The following is a 21,336-nucleotide window of genomic DNA, read 5'->3' as shown; positions in this document are numbered from 1 at the left end:
TGTGTGTGAGTGAGTGGGTGGGTGTCTGTGTTTATGCTGATGTGTGTGTGTGTGTGTGCGTGTGTGTGTGTGTGTGTGTGTGTGTGTGTGTGTGTGTCTGTTTTCATGCTGGTGTGTGTGTCTGTGTGTCTGTGTTTATGTTGATGTGCTGATGTGTGTGTGTGTGTGTGTGTGTGTGTGTGTGTGTGTTTGTACGTATGTGTGTTTATGCTGGTGTGTGTGTGGGTGTGTGGGTGTGTGTGTCTGTTTTCATGCTGATGTGTGCGTGCGTGTGTGTGTGTGTGTGTGTGTGTGTGTGTGTGTGTGTGTGTGTGCGTCTTACCTGCTCCAGGGCCACAGAGCGTGTCACACTTCCCACATCTGTCAGCCGGTGTTCTCTGTCATCCCACCGGCCGTATGCCAGGTCAATGCCGCCCACAAAGGCCACTGATTGGTCGATAATGACAATCTTCTCATGGTGCGCCCACAGGTAGACGGAGGAGGAGACGTGATCTGGGTGACGCATCACCTGGAGGACACAGAGACACACGAAACCAACACACGCGTGCACAACACTGTCACCACATAAATATACAATAATGCCGGGAGCATAATAAAACACAAGCAGAGGCGAGCATGTCTTCCACCAGATGACTTACGCTTGGATATACCAGCCGGGTTCTGCTAAGATGTTAACTAGCTTTTTGGGCTAACGCTGGCAAAATGAACAATCGGAAGATCCTTTTGAATTTATAAAATCAGTAAGAAAAAAATACAGAAGCGTGGATAGGCAATGTGCAAGACGGTCGGAGAAATGCCTCCTTCCTGTAGCCGAACCCGAAAATGCCAATATACCCAACAAACCAGCTCCTCTCATGCCCAGGCTGCAGTTAGTCAATGATCACACCGTCTACATACCCATAGTTCTCTCCGTTACCTTGATGTTGGGGTGCAGGTGCATGAGGGTCCTCTTGCTGTAGCCCGAGTTGATCCCGAGCGCCAGCTCCACTTCCTTGTACAGCATCACAAAGATGCGCACACCTTGTTGCTATGAAGGGAGATTATGTTTAGGACATGTATTCTTGTCAACGTCTACGGGCGGAAAGAGAAACACTGCGAATTTGTATGAGGAAAAAAATTATTAGGATTCCAATGTGTTAAAACAACTAATGACACCATTCAGTAAATATGTTATCCCTCGCAAGAAGAAGGAGTCCCATTTCTCAAATAGCAATGATTTGGAAACTTGGACCCCACAACTGTCTCTGGCGGCATTTCAAATGACTTCCTGTCACTGTGACTCGATTTGACTTTTGTTTTTTAACCGCTGGCTGTAGGGCTTTGGAGGAGTTCTCAGATACGGCCTCTAGGGCCATCTTTATTCCTGGTTACACGTGCATCCATGTGCCCACTTACTGCCTTACGTCTGAGGATGCAGTCCAGCCTCCACCTGTTGCCCTCTACCACGGGTCTCTTCAGGAAGATCTCTGGACTCAGCCTGGCCATGGGGGGGGCGAGAGGGGGGGGAGCAGGGGAGAGAGAGAGAGATAAGGAGGAGGAGCGAGAGAGACAGAGAGAGAGAGACGGGGGGAGGGAGAGGGGAGGAGGAGCGAGACAGAGAGAGAGAACATCAACAAAAGGCAGACACACATAACTACAGGACAGTCAGAGAGAGCTGGTAACTAAACAAGGGAAATAAATATGGATGCACCAAGTGTTGGAACACCATCTCGTTGCTTTTGACAAGATAAAAAAAACAAAAAAACAACTGAAATGATTTGAAGGCCAGGGGATGTTTACTCTCAAACAGCACATATTTCCCAGATGTGACTTAAGGAAACATGTTTACAGTTTACAGCTGAAATTACACTGCCCCTAGCAGAGACCTCACTGGGGAAAAGAATGTGTCCCTGTCTATTGCTGCCCTCTGACAAAAGGATTGTGTCCGGGCGACCGGTAGCGTGGCAGTTTATTCCGTTGCCTACCAACACGGGAATCACCGGACTGAATCCCTGTGTTGCCTCCGGCTTGGTTCGGCATCCCTACAGACACAACTGGCCGTGTCTGCGGGTGGGAAGACGGATGCGGGTATGTGTCCTGGTCCAGCGCCGTCTCTATACACGGCGCTGTCCTGGTCGCTGCACTAGCGCCTCCTCTGGTTTGTCAGGGTGCCTGTGCGGGGGGGGGGGGATAGCGTGATCCTCCCACGTGCTACATCCCCCTATTGAAACTCCTCAATATCAGGTGAAAAGAAGCGGCTGGCGGAGACATGGGGTAGTCTGCAGCCCTCCCCCGGATCAGCAGAGGGGGGTGGAGCAGCGACCGGGACAGCTCAGAAGAGTGGGGTAATTGGCCGGATACAATTGGGGAGAAAAACAACCACAAAAAAAAAGGATTGTGTCCAAGTCAAGCAGTACCACAATGGGTATGGAGGGGCCGTCATGAATGTGGCTGAAATCACACTGGAATGAAACACTGCAACCCCTTCATCCAGTCAGTAGCAACGAAGAGGTTGTTAACACCCAACACAAATCAAATAACATTGAGTTATTAGGGCCTGGAAGGCAGCAAAGTTATTAACTTTACAACAGCGACGTCTGATAAAGTACAGCGACGGGGAAGCATCTTTACTGTGGACAGCTGTGCAACCGGATAGAACCCGCATTTGCATCTTCATGACATCAAGCCGCCTGGTTACCGGAGCTTCGGGGGGGAAATAAAGATAACACGTAGGCATGGCGACAGACAAACCTGGATGGGAGAACTTCCGCATATGATACCAACTCATTTTGAAGTGTTATGGCAACGTTTGTTTGAACCCCTGAGGAACGGCGGCACGAGTCCAAACTTCCAGTGTCATCACAACACCACACTACCAGGCCGAAACGTTACAGAGACACACGGTGGCCTACAACCACTGCACGGACAAGCATGCAGGTAGACACGCTAACACGCTAGCATGCTAACACGCAAGGCTATTCTTTACACTTTGCTGGCCATCTTGTTTGGTGTCATATGTCTGCGGTGAGGTACTCAGAAAAACAAATAAGGAGAAGGAAAAAGGAGGGAGAGCAGAAAGGTAGAGGGACAGGGAAATATAAACAAGGAAGAAGCAGCAGCCATCGGTTTGTTTCTATTCTAGGTGTGTCAATGAGACTGTAATAGGAACCAGCGCCACTGTGATGTGGGCCGGCCGGTGAGTGAGGGAGCCAGGTCCTGCAAGTAATGCATCATGTAGTGTGTGTCTGCTAGAGCCGCACCGCTGCTAGATGTCGGAGAGTCACTCTGCCAACACATTATTTGGCAGTGGTCTGGTGATGACTTGCCTGTCTATCAAAGGACTGAGATAGACTGCTAGAACGGCTGTACATTGGTTGGGCTGGCTGTCCTATGATGCTATAGTGACACATCTAACTGTCGTTGATGCTTTGCAAATACTGCACGCACAACATGCTGTCATTAAGGGCATCCGGGTGGCGTGGCGGTCTATTCCATTGCCTACCAACATGGGGATCGCCGGTTTGAATCCCCGAGTTACCTCTGGCTTGATCGGGCGTCCCTGCAGACACAATTGGCTGTGTCTGCGGGTGGGAAGCCCGGTGTGGGTATGTATCCTGGTCGCTGCACTAGCGCCTCCTCTGGTTTGTCGGGGTTGCCTGTTCGGGGGGGAATAGCGTGATCCTCCCACGTGCTACGTCCCCCTGGTGAAACTGTCAGGTGAAAAGAGTCAGCTGGCGACTCCACATGTATCGGAGGAGGCAAGTGGTAGCCTGCAGCCCTCCCCGGATCGGCAGAGGGGGTGGAGCAGCGACAGGGACGGCTTGGACAGTGGAGTAATTGGCCAAATGCAATTGGGAAGAAAAAAAAAAACGGGGGGGGGGGGACATGCTGTCATAATTACAGTTGCACTGTTGTTTTGTCTCTGAGAGAGGATCTTTGTTAAATCTGTGTCCTATCCAGCCCTGCAGTTATTTGAGAGAGTCACGTTGTGCGGTTCAATGTGCCTCTTCAGTACCACTAACTGAAATCTGAGAAAGCTTGGGCTGCAGTAGCTAAACAATTAAAGAAGAGTACACGCCAAATACATAAGGGATAGATGCATGATGGTGGACTTTTTGTGGATGATGCCAACTACTGCATGACAGAAAAACCACACTGCAACTTCTTACTGATTTTCTTACCTTGGATTATTAAGTATGCATCAAGACACAGCAACTTATTAGATGGTAAAAACAAAATTGTTGTATGGATTTGAAGTGACCGATGTGGTGGGTTGATATCTTTAAAGATTCTCTCTTACTGGTGTGCAGCTTTGTTTACCTGCAGAAATCTCTTCACCTTGCTCCACCTCTCAGAGCGCAGGCAAACAGCCTATCTCCCACTTACTGCCCTGCAGGATTCTGGTGCTATTATTGCACTAGTGGAGTCCTGTAATAATAGACTGTGTATTCTCTGTTATGTTTCACCGGTATCATTATCACCGTCATCACCTTCATCATCATCATCAGGATGATGTTGATGATTATCATTATGATTATATTGTAATATTATTATCCAAAGGAATTGAATCAAGTGCAACTGGACTTGGTTATATATCCGTGAAGACGTTTCGCCTCTCATCCAAGAGGCTTCATCAGAGCCATTGACATCAATAGCTCTGATAACGACTCCAAAGAGGCTAAATATCTGAGTTTCATCACCAGCCAGTCAGACTAGCTTGGTCTAGTCAGAAAGGCACGAACTGAGGAAGCCTCTTGGATGAGAGGCGAAACGTCTTCACAGATATATACCAAGTCCAGTTGCACTTGATTCAATTCCTTTGGATAACCATGACCTGGATGAATGAGAACATTCACAAATATTATTATATATAGTATAATTATCCCTCAGGTTTAGACAGAGGCTATAGGCTGCAACAGAGAGAATCTACATGTGATGTGGGACCTTTGAGAGGCCCTCTTGTGTGTTTTAACACATCATTACTGACTGCAGAGCCAGCTCAACCCAAAGGTTTGACTTCTACTGTATGTTTAGACACGTGCATGGAGAGATACACACACACATGCCTATCGGCAGCATGACAAATACTATATGTGACTGCAAACTCACATAGAGTTATATGGACACGTATATGAACACATGCACGTTCAAGTAGTCATGCACCTGCATGCTTTCTTACCAATCCATGAATGCGCTTACACACAAACGCCCATGCACACACACACAAACACACACACACGTACACTCACCACCAGTCAGTGATGAAGATCTCCTCTTTAGCCTCCTCCAGAGCATCTGCCACATCTTCCATGTAGGTCTTCCCATTCACATACCTACACAAAGATGCAAATACAGTGGTTAACATTTACATAGCTAATAGCATGCTTTCTCTCATGTCTTTCTCTCTCTCACCCACCCACACACACACACACACACACACACACACACACACACGCATACACACATGTGTGCACACATGCACACACACACACGCCCACGCATGCACGAGCACACACAAGTAACTCCCAACACTCTCCCCATAGTTAGACCAGAGAGATAATGACTAGTGTCTACAGATAATTGCCTCCTCGTCTGTCATGTCACAACACATCTCAGAACTGCCACAAAACTAAATTGCAGAGCTGAAGGGACAGGACAGAAAAAGACAAGAGTTCTTTACTACTAGTTTCCAAAACGCATTATGTAAAGATTCATTTCTTAGCGTTCACATATGTAAAGTCCTTCAATTTCCTATTTGAAACGACTGAGTATTAATTAGCTACGCGTGAAATTGAATGAAATGTTTGACTTGCAGCTTGTTAAACGGAGAGCGAACAACTTTAGGTAATGTTTTGATGCTTGCTCAATAGTCCAGATAAGGTCACAGAGAGTGGCATCAGCTCATCTGGACACAACGTTTATTGACGTTTCGTCACTCATCTAAGTGACCTCTTCAGTCTCCACGGACTGCAGGTATCCCCACCCTTATAAACAATACAGTGGCATAACGACCGAAACCAACGATCGGTTTCATATGCAAATTACCTTGAGCATTAACTAGAGTTACAATATGCACTATTCACAGAGGATTGGGGCATGGTTGCAATCACAGCATAGTGAGATGGTGACAGATATACAACAACATCACACACCTGGAAGCGGAGCACCTGCTGACGAATTTTCTTTTTTCTTTTTTTATTGAAACGTTTAAATTCTACATACAACAAACATATAAAACAAAAGAAAGAGGGAGAAAAAAGAGAAGAGGGGGAAAATAAAAGTATAGAAAATTAAATAAATAAAATTAAATACATAAATGAAAGAGAGGGGAGTCCTAGGGGTTCTCTGCAAGTTCAAGTTCTTCTATCAATTCAGAGAGTTCCATAGCATTCTTCTTCTCCATTAACCTCGGTAATGAGAAATAATGACACAGTTCCCTATGACATATGAAGAAGTTTGGCTGCATTTTCAGGGAGCTGTTCTGACGTAAAAAGAACTTTCCAAGAATAATACTTGTGTTAATTGCCAAATCATGTGTTCCATCTTTCACAAGCATCCAAAAATCACATCCTCTTTTTTTAGTTCAGAGAAATTGCCAAATTTAGGAAACAACCAATAATGCAGATCTTCCCAAAAGGCAACAGCAAACTGTCATTCATAAAACACATGTTCTGTTGTTTCAAAGTGTTCATTGCAAAATGAGCAGTTGTTCCCATCTAAACCAAATCTTTGTCTTAAAAATGCTCCAGAAGGATATATTCCATTGAGAATTTTAAAGTGCACTCTACTCTTGGTGCAATTGGAAACTTAAAGAATTTTGTTCTCAATTTTTCAGCTTCATCTTTGGAGAAATACTGTAAAATTGAGTTTCTGTTTGATGAAAATGGATATAATTCTTTGACAAAGACTCTCTGGATTGTGGCGTTGGGCAATTTTAGACCGATATCATGTCCATTCACCAAACGTTTAGGAAGGTGCGGCTATACATTACTTTGATACAAGTTATAAGACATCACTATTATAGAGTGTGGGGTTGCTTTGATCACAGTATCATAATGTTTTCGATCATCTGAATTAAATTTTGAACAAAAACTCTTAGACATATTTCCTGTATTTTCCATTAAGTGCATTACAGACCATATTCCTTTCTCAAGCTAATTTTTATGCAACAAGAATTTATTTCTAAATACCACATACCTGCAGTTCCACAATGGAATGGTATGGGGACTAAAATTATGCTTGTAGATCATTTTCCAATATAGTAATATCTGTTGATGAAACGTGGGTAATTTAATAGGGAGGTTTTCAAGGTCATAATCACATCTAAGAAGAAGGTTGATGCCTCCAAGCTTCATAAAAATTTGGCTTGGGATGTGAAACCATAAGCCATTTTCATTTTTCACAAAGGATCTTAGCCAATTTATTTTAATAGTACCATTAACACATTCAATGTCAATGGCTTTTAGCCCTCCTTCCTCATAATCTTTAACCATAATTCCTTTTCTAATATAATGTGTTGTTCTTTTCCAGATATAATTAAAGTTGACCTAGTTAATTGCTTTCATTGCATTTTTGGAGAGTGACCAAGTAAGCTGGGTAAATGAATCTTGAAATGCATTCCATTTTTATGAGGAAAAAGTCAGCCAATAATAGAGATGTCTCTTTGGGACCACGAATTCAGATAAGATTTACATTTATCTAGATTATTCCAAATGTTGAGATTATTATTATTATTAGTGTTATCCTTTGTAATGTGTATACCTAAGTATTTAACAGTTGATTTAACAGGGATATTATGAACTGTTGTCAGAGGAGTGTTATCAATTGGAAGTAATTCAAATTTTTTTAAGGTTTATTCTTAAGCCACATGCCTTAAAGAAGAAATCGATTGTATTAAAATTTTTTGGAATTTGATAACCTTGTTTCGTGAATATGGTTGTATCATCTGACAGTTGGCTGATCGTCAGCTGTTTGCCTAATACTGTCAATTTTTCAAAATCTGAATTTTTTCACAAGAATGGAGAGCATTTCCTTTGCAGTGATAAAAAGCAGAGGAGAGATGGGACAACCTTATTTAATTCCTTTGTCAATTAAGAATCTTTGAGACGGACCTTGTGGTAATAAGATTCTGCTGTGTTAGCATCCTTACAAATTAGTTTAACTAAATTTACAAAGTTTTCTCCTAATCCAAATAATTCTAAAGTACGGAACACAAACTTGTGTTCAATCATGTCAAATGTTTTGAAAAACAATCCAAAAACAAGATAAAAACTTAATCTTCAATCAAATAGCTGTAATCCAATAAATCAAGTACAAGTTGTATATTTTTATCAATTGAGCGTCCTTTTATGAAGCCTGACTGTGTGTCAAAGATCATTTGTATGATACTCGTTTTCAATCTGTTTGCATAAATATGAGTTAGAATTTTATAGTCATTATTAAGCAGGGTTATTGGTCTTAAATTGTCGATTAATTTTGGATCTTTATCAGGTTTGGGGATGAGGGTGATTGTACCATTGTTGGTTGAAACTTCCATCATCGAGTAGTCATGATCAATCGTGCTTGCTTGGCCTGAGGCTGCGCTTAGCTGAGCGTTAGCTTCTGTCTTCCCACGCAGCATGGTAGATTGAAGAACTTTCAGGTTCAACTTTGTACTTTGAGGTAGTCCAATTATTTGCTCAAATGTTCACTTTACGGTTTTTATCTCATCTGACTGACAAAACTTGAAGTTCTCATGTAAATTTAGGGGTAGTTGAAACGAGAGTTTAGAAATGGCTGTTTGCCCGATTCGCCATCCTGCTGGAAGCCCTGCAGACAAAGGTTTCGGCTTGCTTCAGCAATGCGAAGCCACCACCGTCCTACATCATTAGAGACGAGAGGACTCTCAGTAAGGACAATAACATCATGATCCTTCCAGTGGACAAATGCAGATGCACGGTTGCATTAAACCAAAGAGAGTATCGTGAGAAAGTTATGACGTTACTCAGCGACATGAATACTTATGAGCCCCTGAAACGAAATCCAGGCAGGGATTACAAGAAAAAGGTGATAGATTGTCTGAAGCTGTTAGAACAGATAATGCTATTGACAGAATTTTGTACCACAGATTATACCCAAGTGAAGCTACACCTAGTCTGTATGGTTTATCTAAGATACATAAACAGGATGTGCCATTACAGCCTATTGTTTGAATGATTAACTCAGTGGCCTATAACATCTCCAAGTTTCTTGCATCTATTCTTAACCCGCTGGTTGGCAGTAATGAACATCACATTCAGAACACTATGGATTTTGTGGATAAGGTGAGGGACATCATTATGGAGAGGGATGAAACAATTATCTCTTATGATGTTAAGTCTCTCTTCATGTGCATTCCAGTTGATGAAGCAGTGGAGGTAGTCCATATGAAATTACAAAATGACCCCACCCTTAGCAATAGGACCAGCCTTAACACTGACCAAGTGTGTCTGCTCCTGAAGATGTGTCTTCAGTCCACGTACTTCACATACAGGGGGCAGTACTATAGGCAGAGGCATGGGTGTGCTATGGGTTCCCCAGTCTCACCTAGTGGCCAACTTGTATATGGAGGAAGTGGAAAAGAGGGCTCGGATATCCTATCCAGGGACACCACCTAGCCATTGGTTCAGATTTCTGGATGACACCTGGGTTAAAATTACATCTCAGGATGTCCCACATTTCACTGACCATATTAACTCTGTGGACAACCACATCAAGTTCACCAGGGAGGATGCGAAAAATGACAGATTAGCCTTCTTAGACTGTGAAATTGCAATTGGTGATGGGTGACATTTGATGTTTACCGTAAACCAACACATACTGATCAGTACTTAAGGTTTGACTCTCATCATCCACTGGAGCACAAACTAGGAGTCATCAGGATGCTGTACCACCGAGCTGACAACATCCCCACTGACACAGCAGTCGGGGAAGGGGAGAAATCACACATTAAACAGGTCCTGGTTAAGTGTGGTTATCCTAACTGGGCGTTTGTCAAAGCCAGGAAGACGCCCAAACAGTGCACCAGCTGATCAAAGAGAGGAGAAGGACAACAGCTGCCTAAGTGTAAACCAGTGGTGATTCCGTATGTGGCAGGAGTGTCGGAAAAGCTGAGACGCGTATTTTCCAAACATCACGTCTCAGTTGCTTTCAAACACCACAACACACTGCGCCATAAATTGGTCCACCTCAATCATCGGGTCCCCTAGCACAAACAGAGCAATATAGTCTATGTGGTTAAGTGCCAGGGGGATTGTTATGACTTGTACATTGGGAAAACTAAACAGATGCTGGCCAAGAGGATGGCACAACACAGAAGAGCTAACAGGTCAGGCCAGGACTCCACAGTCTACACCCATCTACAGGCCAGTGGCCACTCTTTCAAGAATGAGGATGTGCACATCCTTGATAGGGAGGAATGCTGCTTTGAACGGGGAGTCAGAGGCCAGCTATATGAAGAGGGAACGACCATCCCTGAACCGACGGGGGAGCCTAAGAGTACATCTGTCGCCATCTTACAATGCTGTCATTGCAACCATTCCCAAGTCCTCTGTGAATAGTACACATGGCCATTGTAACTCTAGTTAATGATTGCAATAATTTGCATATGAAACGGATCATTGGTTTCGGTCGTTATGCCACTGTATTGTTTATAAGGGTGGGGATATCTACAGTCAGTTGAGACTGAAGAGGTCACTTATGCCTCTTTTCCACTACATGGTACCGGCTCAACTCCACTCGACTTTTTCGTTTTCCATTACTGGAAAGTACTGGCATTTTGGTAACTGCTACCACTTTTCTGGTACCGCCTTTGTTGAGGTTCCAAAAAAACTGGAGCGGGTACCAAAATCAATGCAGACCAGCTACACTGGGGGGGTACTGTTACGGTAATGGAAAACGACACTCTGTGAGTCAAGTCGAGTTGAGTTGGTACCATGTAGTAAAAAAGGGGCATAAGATGAGTGATGAAACATTTCTCTCAATAAACGTTGTGTACAGATTAACTGATTCAATCTTCTGTGGACTTCCGGTAACTCACACAAGCTATGGCCTCCATAACAATGTCATCACCACTACCACTTAAAGAAAGCCTGTTTCCATCAGCCAACAGAACCAAGTCTCTGTCTGCCCCTGGCATCACATCCAGTACAAAGACCACTTTATTACTTTTCACAGATGATTCACAATCTACAGTATGGGCCATTTGAGGGGGAGAGCAGAAGAGAGAGAGATAGCAAGTGATAAAGAGGGCCACACAGCCAAGAGAAGAAACCAACAGCCTAGATCTCTAGTTTTCCTTTTCCAGAGTTTCCATTTAAAGAGGGGAAAAAACACTCGCGTCACTTAAAAACTGAGAGATGAGAGAAAATAAGAGAGTACACAAAGAACTGTGGTTTTTCATATCCCCTAGCTTTTTCTTCCTCGTGTCCCGATTGTCCTCTGATTTTTAATTATTGACATTTATGTTCGCCTTCTAAGCAGAGGGTTTTGCGAGTGATTTGTTTGCCTTCACACCGCTTTAATCTTTTCCTCTGTAATTAATGTGCTTTCTTCCAAAAGCGGATAACCACAGAAAGTGATAATTACTCTTGTGAAGTGCTTAACAACACAAACTAAAATGCACTGTGACACGACTTAGAGGAGAGTCGCTGATTTTGAAAAATGGTAACGATTCATTTGATGAAATTCTAACAATTTATTCCACAATTAAATTTCCAGAAATAAAGTATAGTCATGATTAAAGTAATTGCAGCAATTTCTTAAAACAGTTCCTTATTATCCTCAACAGTGTACCAACTTGTTTTTTGCTTTGTAAGTATACACACATATATATATATACACAGATGGGTGACAATTTGAAGGAAAAACCTGAACGCTTGACCCCCACAGTGAGGGAGGTCCAGGGGCTCTTTTATGCTGTGGGGGGCATTTTCCTGGCATGGTTTGGGTCCACTTGTCCCCTTAGAGGGAAGGGTCACTGTAAATCAATACAAAGTTATTCTGAGTGATCACCTTTATCCTATGACTATCCTGATGGGAGTGGTCTCTTCCAGGATGACAATGCCCCCATCCACAGGGCACGAGGGGTCACTGAATGGTTTGATGAGGGTGAAAATGATGTAAATCATATGCTATGGCCTCCACAGTCACCAAATCTCAGCCCAACTGAACAGCTATGGGAGATTTTGCACCGACGTGTTAGACAGCGCTCTCCACCACCATCATCAAAAGACCAAATAAAGGAATATCTTTTGGAGGAATGGGGTTCATCCCTCCAGTAGAGTTCAGAGACTTGTAGACTCTATGACAAGGTGCATTGAAGCTGTTCTGGAGGCTCGTGGTGGCACCAACACCTTACTAGGACACTTTATGTTGGTTTTTCCTTTCATTTGTCACCCGTCTGTACGATTGTGGTAACAGTGTCAGTTTTATCATAGACTTTATCTTTTATTACATCCAGCAGCCCAGCCCATGTTTTCTTTATACTGTAGTTACCATTTAGCAGGGATGTTCTCCTCTTCCCGAGCAAATGATCCAAATCGGTGGTCTCTGAGGAAATCTTTCCCATGATTTCTCACAAAGTTCTGGATGCTCTGGCCCCACCAGCGGGCGTGTCTGTAGCTGTTGCACTTCAACACAAGGGTCCTGTAAGGGCAAAGAATAGAAGACAAAGACTTCCATTAACCAACTACAGATGCAGACTCTCAACTGCATGCATTCATGAGTGGTTAAAAAAAGCAGGCATTTACACGATAATGTAGTAAGATAAAGCTAACATTGTACGTTAGCAGGTTACTTCCATCATGTCCATCTACCTCAGGCATGTATGGAAGTAACCTGCTAACATCTATTTCAGCATCTCTGATATATTCTCTGCACCACTGCATTTTATTTCGCCTGTATAAAGTCAATCCTAGTGTATATATCTGAAAACTGTTGTGATTTAGTGTTGTTATTCTATGTTAAGTGCACTGAGAGCCACAAAACCGAGGTCAAATTCCATGTTTGTGCACACCTACACTACCGTTCAAAAGTTTGGGATCACCCAAACAATTTTGTGTTTTCCATGAAAAGTCACACTTATTCACCACCATATGTTGTGAAATGAATAGAAAATAGAGTCAAGACATTGACAAGGTTAGAAATAATGATTTGTATTTGAAATAAGATTTTTTTTACATCAAACTTTGCTTTCGTCAAAGAATCCTCCATTTGCAGCAATTACAGCATTGCAGACCTTTGGCATTCTAGCTGTTAATTTGTTGAGGTAATCTGGAGAAATTGCACCCCACGCTTCCAGAAGCAGCTCCCACAAGTTGGATTGGTTGGATGGGCACTTCTTTGAGCAAATTGAGTTTCTGGAGCATCACATTTGTGGGGTCAATTAAACGCTCAAAATGGCCAGAAAAAGAGAACTTTCATCTGAAACTCGACAGTCTATTCTTAAATTGCTAAGAAATTGAAGATTTCCTACACCGGTGTGTACTACTCCCTTCAGAGGACAGCACAAACAGGCTCTAACCAGAGTAGAAAAAGAAGTGGGAGGCCGCGTTGCACAACTGAGCAAGAAGATAAGTACATTAGAGTCTCTAGTTTGAGAAACAGATGCCTCACAGGTCCCCAACTGGCATCTTCATTAAATAGTACCCGCAAAACACCAGTGTCAACATCTACAGTGAAGAGGCGGCTGCGGGATTCTGGGCTTCAGGGCAGAGTGGCAAAGAAAAAGCCATATCTGAGACTGACCAATAAAAGAAAAAGATTAAGATGGGCAAAAGAACACAGACATTGGACAGAGGAAGACTGGAAAAAAGTGTTGTGGACGGATGAATCCAAGTTTGAGGTGTTTGGATCACAAAGAAGAACGTTTGTGAGACGCAGAACAAATGAAAAGATGCTGGAAGAATGCCTGACGCCATCTGTTAAGCATGGTGGAGGTAATGTGATGGTCTGGGGTTGCTTTGGTGCTGGTAAGGTGGGAGATTTGTACAGGGTAAAAGGGATTCTGAATAAGGAAGGCTATCACTCCATTTTGCAACGCCATGCCATACCCAGTGGACAGCGCTTGATTGGAGCCAATTTCATCCTACAACAGGACAATGACCCTAAACACACCTCCAAATTGTGCAAGAACTATTTAGAGCAGAAGCAGGCAGCTGGTATTCTATCGGTAATGGAGTGGCCAGCGCAGTCACCAGATCTGAACCCCATTGAGCTGTTGTGGGAGCAGCTTGACCGTATGGTACGCAAGAAGTGCCCATCCAACCAATCCACTTGTGGGAGCTGCTTCTGGAAGCGTGGGGTGCAATTTCTCCAGATTACCTCAACAAATTAACAGCTAGAATGCCAAAGGTCTGCAATGCTGTAATTGCTGCAAATGGAGGATTCTTTGACGAAAGCAAAGTTTGATGTAAAAAAAATCTTATTTCAAATACAAATCATTATTTCTAACCTTGTCAATGTCTTGACTCTATTTTCTATTCATTTCACAACATATGGTGGTGAATAAGTGTGACTTTTCATGGAAAACACAAAATTGTTTGGGTGATCCCAAACTTTTGAACGGTAGTGTACATGGCCAATAAACATGATTCTGATTCTGAAAATGATAAACTACGAGCCATCTTGAAGAATAAAACTGGCCAGGAATCACTGAAGAATACAACACTGGTCCTGTTTTCCAGCAGAAAGTGAACCGCACACTGACAAGAACACAAATATTGTATAAATCCCACAGCCTTGGCTTCAGACAACCCCAGGCTTAATGGATTGTGTGCATGAAAAGAGTTTAAAACTAGCTTGGGGTTTGCTGCTGCTCCAGATATCCATCAGTTAAGAATACACAGTGTGAAAAATTGTATTTCAAATAAACACATTATTTTTGGGATTACAGCCCTTCAGGACCTACAACAACGTCACAGGATTCACTTATACACCCTCAACATGACATGACATGACATAACATGACATAACATAACAACATGACATGACATGACATAACATAACATACTGACCTACTGACCAACACAACACACACTGACCTGGAGAGGCTATCAATGCGAACTCCATGTTTAGTTTCTGTGTCCTTGGAGTCCATCTTGATACTGAACTCTTTATCCACAAGAAGGACAAAGGAAATGGCCCCTGAGTCTGGCTTCATGTACAGCAGGAAGGAGTCTTTCATCACCAACCAGCTACACAGGACATACATATGCATCTACATCAGGGCAAGGCTAAATTCACATCAAATTCAAAATTTAAAAAAAACTTTTCAATCCTTTATTGGTGATAGTGGGTCCATTCATTCATTCATTATCCAACCCGCTTATCTGAATTTGGGTCGCGGGATGCTGGAGCCTATCCTAGTAGTCAGTGGGTGGCAGGCGGGGAGACACCCTGGACAGGCTGCCAGCCCATCACAGGGCTGACACATTCACACCTAGGGACAATTTAGTATGGCCAATTCACCTGACCTACAAGTCTTTGGACTGTGGGAGGAAACCGGAGCACCCGGAGGAAACCCACGCAGACACGGGGAGAACATGCAAACGCCACACAGAGGACGACCCAGGATGACCCCCCCAAGGTTGGACAACCCCAGGGTTTGAACCCAGGACCTTCTTGCTGTGAGGCCACCACGCTAACCACTGTGCCACTGTGCCACCTGTAGTGGGTCCAATTCTTGTTTATTTTCTCATAGACACTGCAATGTTTTTGATATAAAAAAAAGTTGAGCACAGATTTAATTCTTCAGCTGTGTTACTAAAAACAGCCTTATTTAAGTCCATACGCACAAGTAAAATAATGCATGTATTTAGGTGCACAACAGAGAGCTAATGAGGGAAATTCCCCTTTTTAAAACAGCTGAAAACGTAGTATGAGGTTCAGAGACCAGAGGGCAAATCTCTGAACTGTAACCTCCTACTGAGAAAACTTGAACGTATGTTCATTTCTAATGTATGTGTGAGTGAGTGAGTGAGTGAGTATATGAGTGAGTGAGTGAGTGAGTGAGTGAGTGAGTGAGTGAGTGAGTGTGTGTGCGTGTATGTGTGAGTGAGTAAGTGAGCGAGTGAGTAAGTGTATGTGTGAGAGAGAGAGAGCGAGAGAGAGAGAGAGAGTGTTTGTGTGTACACGGGGGAAGGATAGATAGAAAGAGAGGGAGCCAAGAAGACAGTGAAAAATACATAAGGACAGAAACAATCCCACACCGTTTGGACCAGCGATAGCAAGCCTGACTGTGACCACAGCAGTTCATTCCAGGGATACGATGGCCTCCAGAGCGCTTATAGATCATCCCTTCCCTGGCACACACACACACACACACACACACACACACACGCACGCACGCACATACACACAGAAAACAGAGTTATGTATGTTCTGCATGTTTGGCTATGTTCTGGACCTCCAAACAGGGTATCTTCAACGACGTACCAGATTGCTGTCTTTGCTGATGTTTTAAGATAAGCAAATTCAAGTCAAACAGAGGGCGTTCCTCGCTGATGTCTCAGGGTTTAAACAAAGGGGTCTAACAGCAACAAACTGGTGTAACTAACTGCACCAATGTCTTAAGGGACACTTTGGCTTTCACAGATGGAAAGAAATATACTTGAAAGAAGAGAGGATGCTTACAGTCCTTTAGGCCCCAGGTCATGGATGAAGGACATCTGGCTGATATCCATAAACTCCATCTGGGAACAGACCGAACAAGTGGAAAGCACTACTAGGGGGACTACAACTTGACTAGAAACCAGGCATCATAACAAGTTAACATCGACGGGCACTTTACCCAGCCATAATCCTTCCAATTTTATAAATGAATTCATTCAGTACAAATCACTGTGTTGGGTATATGGGTTTTGCCTAATTTGTGTAAACTTTCCTCCAGCCCCTGAATACAGAAAACACTCTTTGTCATTGTGGCCAAATGTACTGTGATGTTAACATCGGTCAGTATGACACAGGCTGTGTCAACATGACACAGACAGTGTTATGGCAAAACATATTAATGGTCTGTGATAACACTCAGCTTCCAACATAAGGGCAGAATAAATAATGTAGTATAACGTAGGGCCAATACTCTACTTATATTTACATTCATTGTTTGGTATTTATTTGACAAGCATCCACAGTAATTTAGATCTTACGCAACAGAATAATGTGAGAGAGTGTAAAAACACAAACACATACATTAATTCCCTAACCTTAACCTACTCTAACCTTACAGTGTTACAATGCTACAAATTAATTTAGCAGCAGACACTTTCATCCACACTGAACCTTTAACCTTAACCTACTCTAACCTTACAGTGTTACAATGTTACAATGTTAAAATTTCATTTAGCAGACCCTTTTACCCAAGCTTAGCCCTTACTCTAACCTAACCCTAACTCTAACCTTAACTCAACCCTAACCCTTACTCTAACCTTAACCTAACCCTAAGCTTAACCCTTACTCTAACCTAACCCTAACTCTAACCTTAACTCAACCCTAACCCTTACTCTAACCTTAACCTAACCCTAAGCTTAACCCTTACTCTAACCTAACCCTAACTCTAACCTTAACTCAACCCTAACCCTTACTCTAACCTTAACCTAACCCTAACCTTAACTTAACCCTTACTCTAACCTTAACCCAACCCTAACCCTTACTCTAACCTTAACCTTAACTTAACCCTTACTCTAACCTAACCCTAACTCTTACGGTCTACCTCGACCAGCCTTGTCCACATTCAATCCAGCCCTGCCCACATTCACGTTGGCGGTCTATCTCGACCAACCTTGCCCACATTCACTGTCCAGCTGCCCACGTTCGCCCACATTCACCGTCCAGCATTATACCATCCCTCAGATCAGTAGGCCAGTGCTAAATAAATATAACTCATAACCCAAAAACCCAAACTCTTACCCAAATCTAACCCTAACTCTAACCTTAACCGAACCCTTACTCTAACCTTAACCGAACCCTTACTCTTACCTTAACCTAACCCTTACTCTAACCTTAACCGAACCCTTACTCTTACCTTAACCTAACCCTTACTCTTACCTTAACCTAACCCTTACTCTAACCTTAACCCAATCCTAACCCTTACTCTAACCTTAACCTAACCCCTTACTAAAAAAATCAGCTTTTTCCCTATAGGGACATGGTTTTTGCCCCAATTGGACAAGCTGTCCCCAATTAACTGGTTTTTAGTCTGATATGAGTCCTCAAAAGTAGGATAAGTGAGGAACATACACACACAACCAAAACTCGGACAGCAGGCATAACAAATGTTCTTAGAATGTATTGCTCTCTCTCTCTCTCTCTCTCTCTCTCTCTCTCTCTCTCTCTCTCTCTCTCTCTCTCTCTCTCTCTCTATATATATATATATATGGGTGTGCGTGTGTGAGAGAGAAATAGTTTAGCATCATAATTTAGTGCACAACTGTGCTATTCATAGTGGTTTGTTGTCCGGTAATGTTACGCACAGTGTGGTGGTATTTACGGTACATGGCCATTCTCAGCAGATTGTTCAAATAGTCCTCCAGCTGTTTCTGCAGAGAGACATGGATATATGTAAACTGAAGGATAGATGTGTGATATAGAAATACAATATCATGTGTAGATATGTAAATAGTTATGTAAACAGAATATATATTTCAGTCAACATGAAAATGATAAAACAAAGCATATCATAAAACAAAACACTTTAATCATTTGTAGGCAGACACAAAAAGATACAACAAGAATGAACCATGGAAGAGGCAACAAGGCCCTGACGTCTGCAACACACCCTCCTGCTGGAGACCTGTTCAGCTCGAGCCAGCTCGTCTCCTCCCCCCTTGGGGAGGGAGGGCATCTCCCTCACCTCACTCTTCCTCACACTCTTCCTCCTCACCGTGTGGCTGAGAGAGAGACAGAGAGACAGGGACAGAACAGGGGTGAAGGAGAGCAAGGGAGAACGAGAAGTGGAGAGAAGTAGACAAAACCAAGAAAGACAGAAAAGGAATTAAAATTTTAAAAAAGCAAGAGAAAGTGATGAGCAGCCGCTATTGTTCATTTAAAGAGCTGAGAGTACCTCCACTGTAAGTAGACTTTACAATTATTTTCAACCATGATTTTTTTTATAGAAAGACAAATAAATATATATAGAGAGAGAGAGAGAGAGAGAGAGAGAGAGAGAGAGAGAGAGAGAGAGAGAGAGAGAGCGGGGTTTGTTTGTTTGTTTCCGGAAAACCGTCAATGGTGTTGATAAAAGTGCTCAACAAATGAGGAGCGACATATCAATTGATATATTGATATATACTATGTGTATATATAGCATATCTGGATGTACATCCAGATATACTATACATACACACTATACTTACATACACTACATATGTATATGCACATATACTATACATACACTGTCTCTCTAGATGAGACTGACTTTATTTAGCTTTATAGATAGATAGATACATGGCTAGATAGATAGACAGACAGATGTGAGTGTGTGCATTTGTAGGTAAGCAAGATAAGTAAGATCTGCGTGTGGTTGTCTGTGCGCTTGCATGCTTGTGCTTGTGTGGTTGTGTGTGTGTTTGTATACAGCTCTGTGTACCTGCGCGAGGGCAGAGGTATCCTGATGAAGGTCTTATATCGGAGCAGCTCCCTATGGAGCTCCATGAAGTGTTTTTCCTTCCTCTTCACCATCCAGCAGAACTCCCCATGCCTCAGCTCGATCTTAAACACTGCTGGCAGAGACTACACACACACACACACACACACACACACAAAGGGAGAGAAATAGAGTGTGAGAGGGTTGACACATTAGTGTTTGTGTGCGCGTGTGTGTCCTCAAATAAACCGGTTCTGTTTATATAATGTAATATATAATCCTGGGAAGTAAAGTAGTTCAAGTCTGCCTCCGAAACGATACAAAAAGTAAATCAACTCTCAGCCATCATGAGCTTGATTCGGTTTTTAAAAACCAACAACAGTGGCACGAAAACCATCTACACATGTACAAAGCGTCTGCCGTTAGTACATCAACTAGAAATGACGGAGGCAAGATGCTCCTCTTGCTCACCAAAGCATGTACCTACAGTATGCCAGTACCTTATTGACACTCCTGTGGTGAGACAAGTTGAAGCGGTCCTGTGCTGTGGTGAACCTCTCCACCTCCAGGATCCTGGCCGTGATGGGGACTGTGGGGAGGTAGACCTTGGCGCTGGCCTCCTTAAAGCCCACTGTAGCGTACACCGCTGAAAACGGGATACGACAGTCCCCTGAGAGAGAGAGAGAGAGAGAGAGAGAGAGAGAGAGAGAGAGAGAGAGACAGAGAGAGACAGAGAGAGAGAGAGAGAGAGAGAGAGAGAGAGAGAGAGAGAGAGAGAGAGACAGAGAGAGAGAGACAGAGAGAGGAGAGAGAGAGAGAGAGAGAGAGAGAGAGAGAGAGAGAGAGAGAGAGAGAGAGAGAGAGAGGAGAGAGAGAGTGAGACAGGTTGGTCAGTGTTTATTTGGTTGTGTATGTGGGAGTTGTTCATGTTAGCTCAGTGCAAGTGGGTGGTATTACTGACAGGTGCATCATGGTTAAATATTATTTGGAACAGGTTCATGCATTTGAACATGCATTTGAACACACACACACACACACACACCTAAATTGTTTCCATCAAAATCCACGTCCTCTCCCTCCCCAATGTCCAGCTCTCTGGTATCCAAGCTCTCCACTACGTCGGCCATCTTGATACAACCGCTCGTGTCCAAGACGTCCTCTGATCCGTTAGAAACTTCAGCGTTCACAAGGGTGAGACTGCTGGTGGCCTGAGGCTTACCCAGCATGCCTAGCAGTTAGACCCCGAAGCAGGGCACACCTGGAGGAGAAGAGGAGAAGAGAATCAGAAATCAAAAACACTATATTGTTTCCCCCATCCCACAGCAGTGCAACACAAAGACAAAAACGCATCCAAAAACTTCAAGAACACATAAACCAACACATATCTAACTAAAAAAAAAAAATCACTGTCCAGGAGAGCGAACGCCAGCCAGGATGACTGTCGGACTGCCGGTCTGCATGGGCTAGCAGTTAGCTTAGCCTGCCCCACTTCCGCATCCTATCAGACCGCCTGCGGGTTTCCTCTTCGGGCGCGGCTCCAGGCAGGGTCGTGGTCCTTGGGCCCACATGATGCAGCAGAACAGCCTCTCCCAGCCAGTCCAACGCCAGCTCCCCCAGCCATCAAACGAAGACAAACTTCGACGCAGACATGGACAAAGACGCTGCATGGGTGAGGCTGCCGCAAACGTGAATTTGCACCGCCATCTTCCCACACCGGTACTGGGTGGGGTCACTGCAAACATGAATTCGTGCTGCCA

General features: G+C 43.4%; 1 protein-coding gene across 1 annotated transcript in view; it reads right to left on the bottom strand.

Annotated features, from left to right (window-relative positions):
• Positions 1-20,805, bottom strand: part of pld1a (phospholipase D1a) — a 38,882-nt gene extending 18,077 nt beyond the window's left edge. Inside the window, exons 1-13 of the mRNA XM_056295603.1 lie at positions 20,622-20,805; positions 20,080-20,249; positions 19,583-19,725; positions 18,773-18,884; positions 18,468-18,533; positions 16,630-16,688; positions 16,206-16,298; positions 15,039-15,191; positions 12,493-12,642; positions 5,229-5,312; positions 1,396-1,477; positions 917-1,027; positions 323-508 (exon numbers count right to left, since the gene is read on the bottom strand). Coding sequence (XP_056151578.1) covers positions 323-508; positions 917-1,027; positions 1,396-1,477; positions 5,229-5,312; positions 12,493-12,642; positions 15,039-15,191; positions 16,206-16,298; positions 16,630-16,688; positions 18,468-18,533; positions 18,773-18,884; positions 19,583-19,725; positions 20,080-20,249; positions 20,622-20,805 — 1,593 coding nt within the window. The remainder of the gene's footprint in view (positions 1-322; positions 509-916; positions 1,028-1,395; positions 1,478-5,228; positions 5,313-12,492; positions 12,643-15,038; positions 15,192-16,205; positions 16,299-16,629; positions 16,689-18,467; positions 18,534-18,772; positions 18,885-19,582; positions 19,726-20,079; positions 20,250-20,621) is intronic.
• Between the last annotated feature and the right edge of the window lie 531 nt (positions 20,806-21,336).

Source organism: Lampris incognitus, chromosome 16 (assembly GCF_029633865.1).
Source record: "Lampris incognitus isolate fLamInc1 chromosome 16, fLamInc1.hap2, whole genome shotgun sequence".
Lineage (NCBI taxonomy): Eukaryota > Metazoa > Chordata > Actinopteri > Lampriformes > Lampridae > Lampris > Lampris incognitus.
Note: the sequence above shows the minus strand (reverse complement) of the source record. Positions and strands in the feature narration are given on the sequence as shown.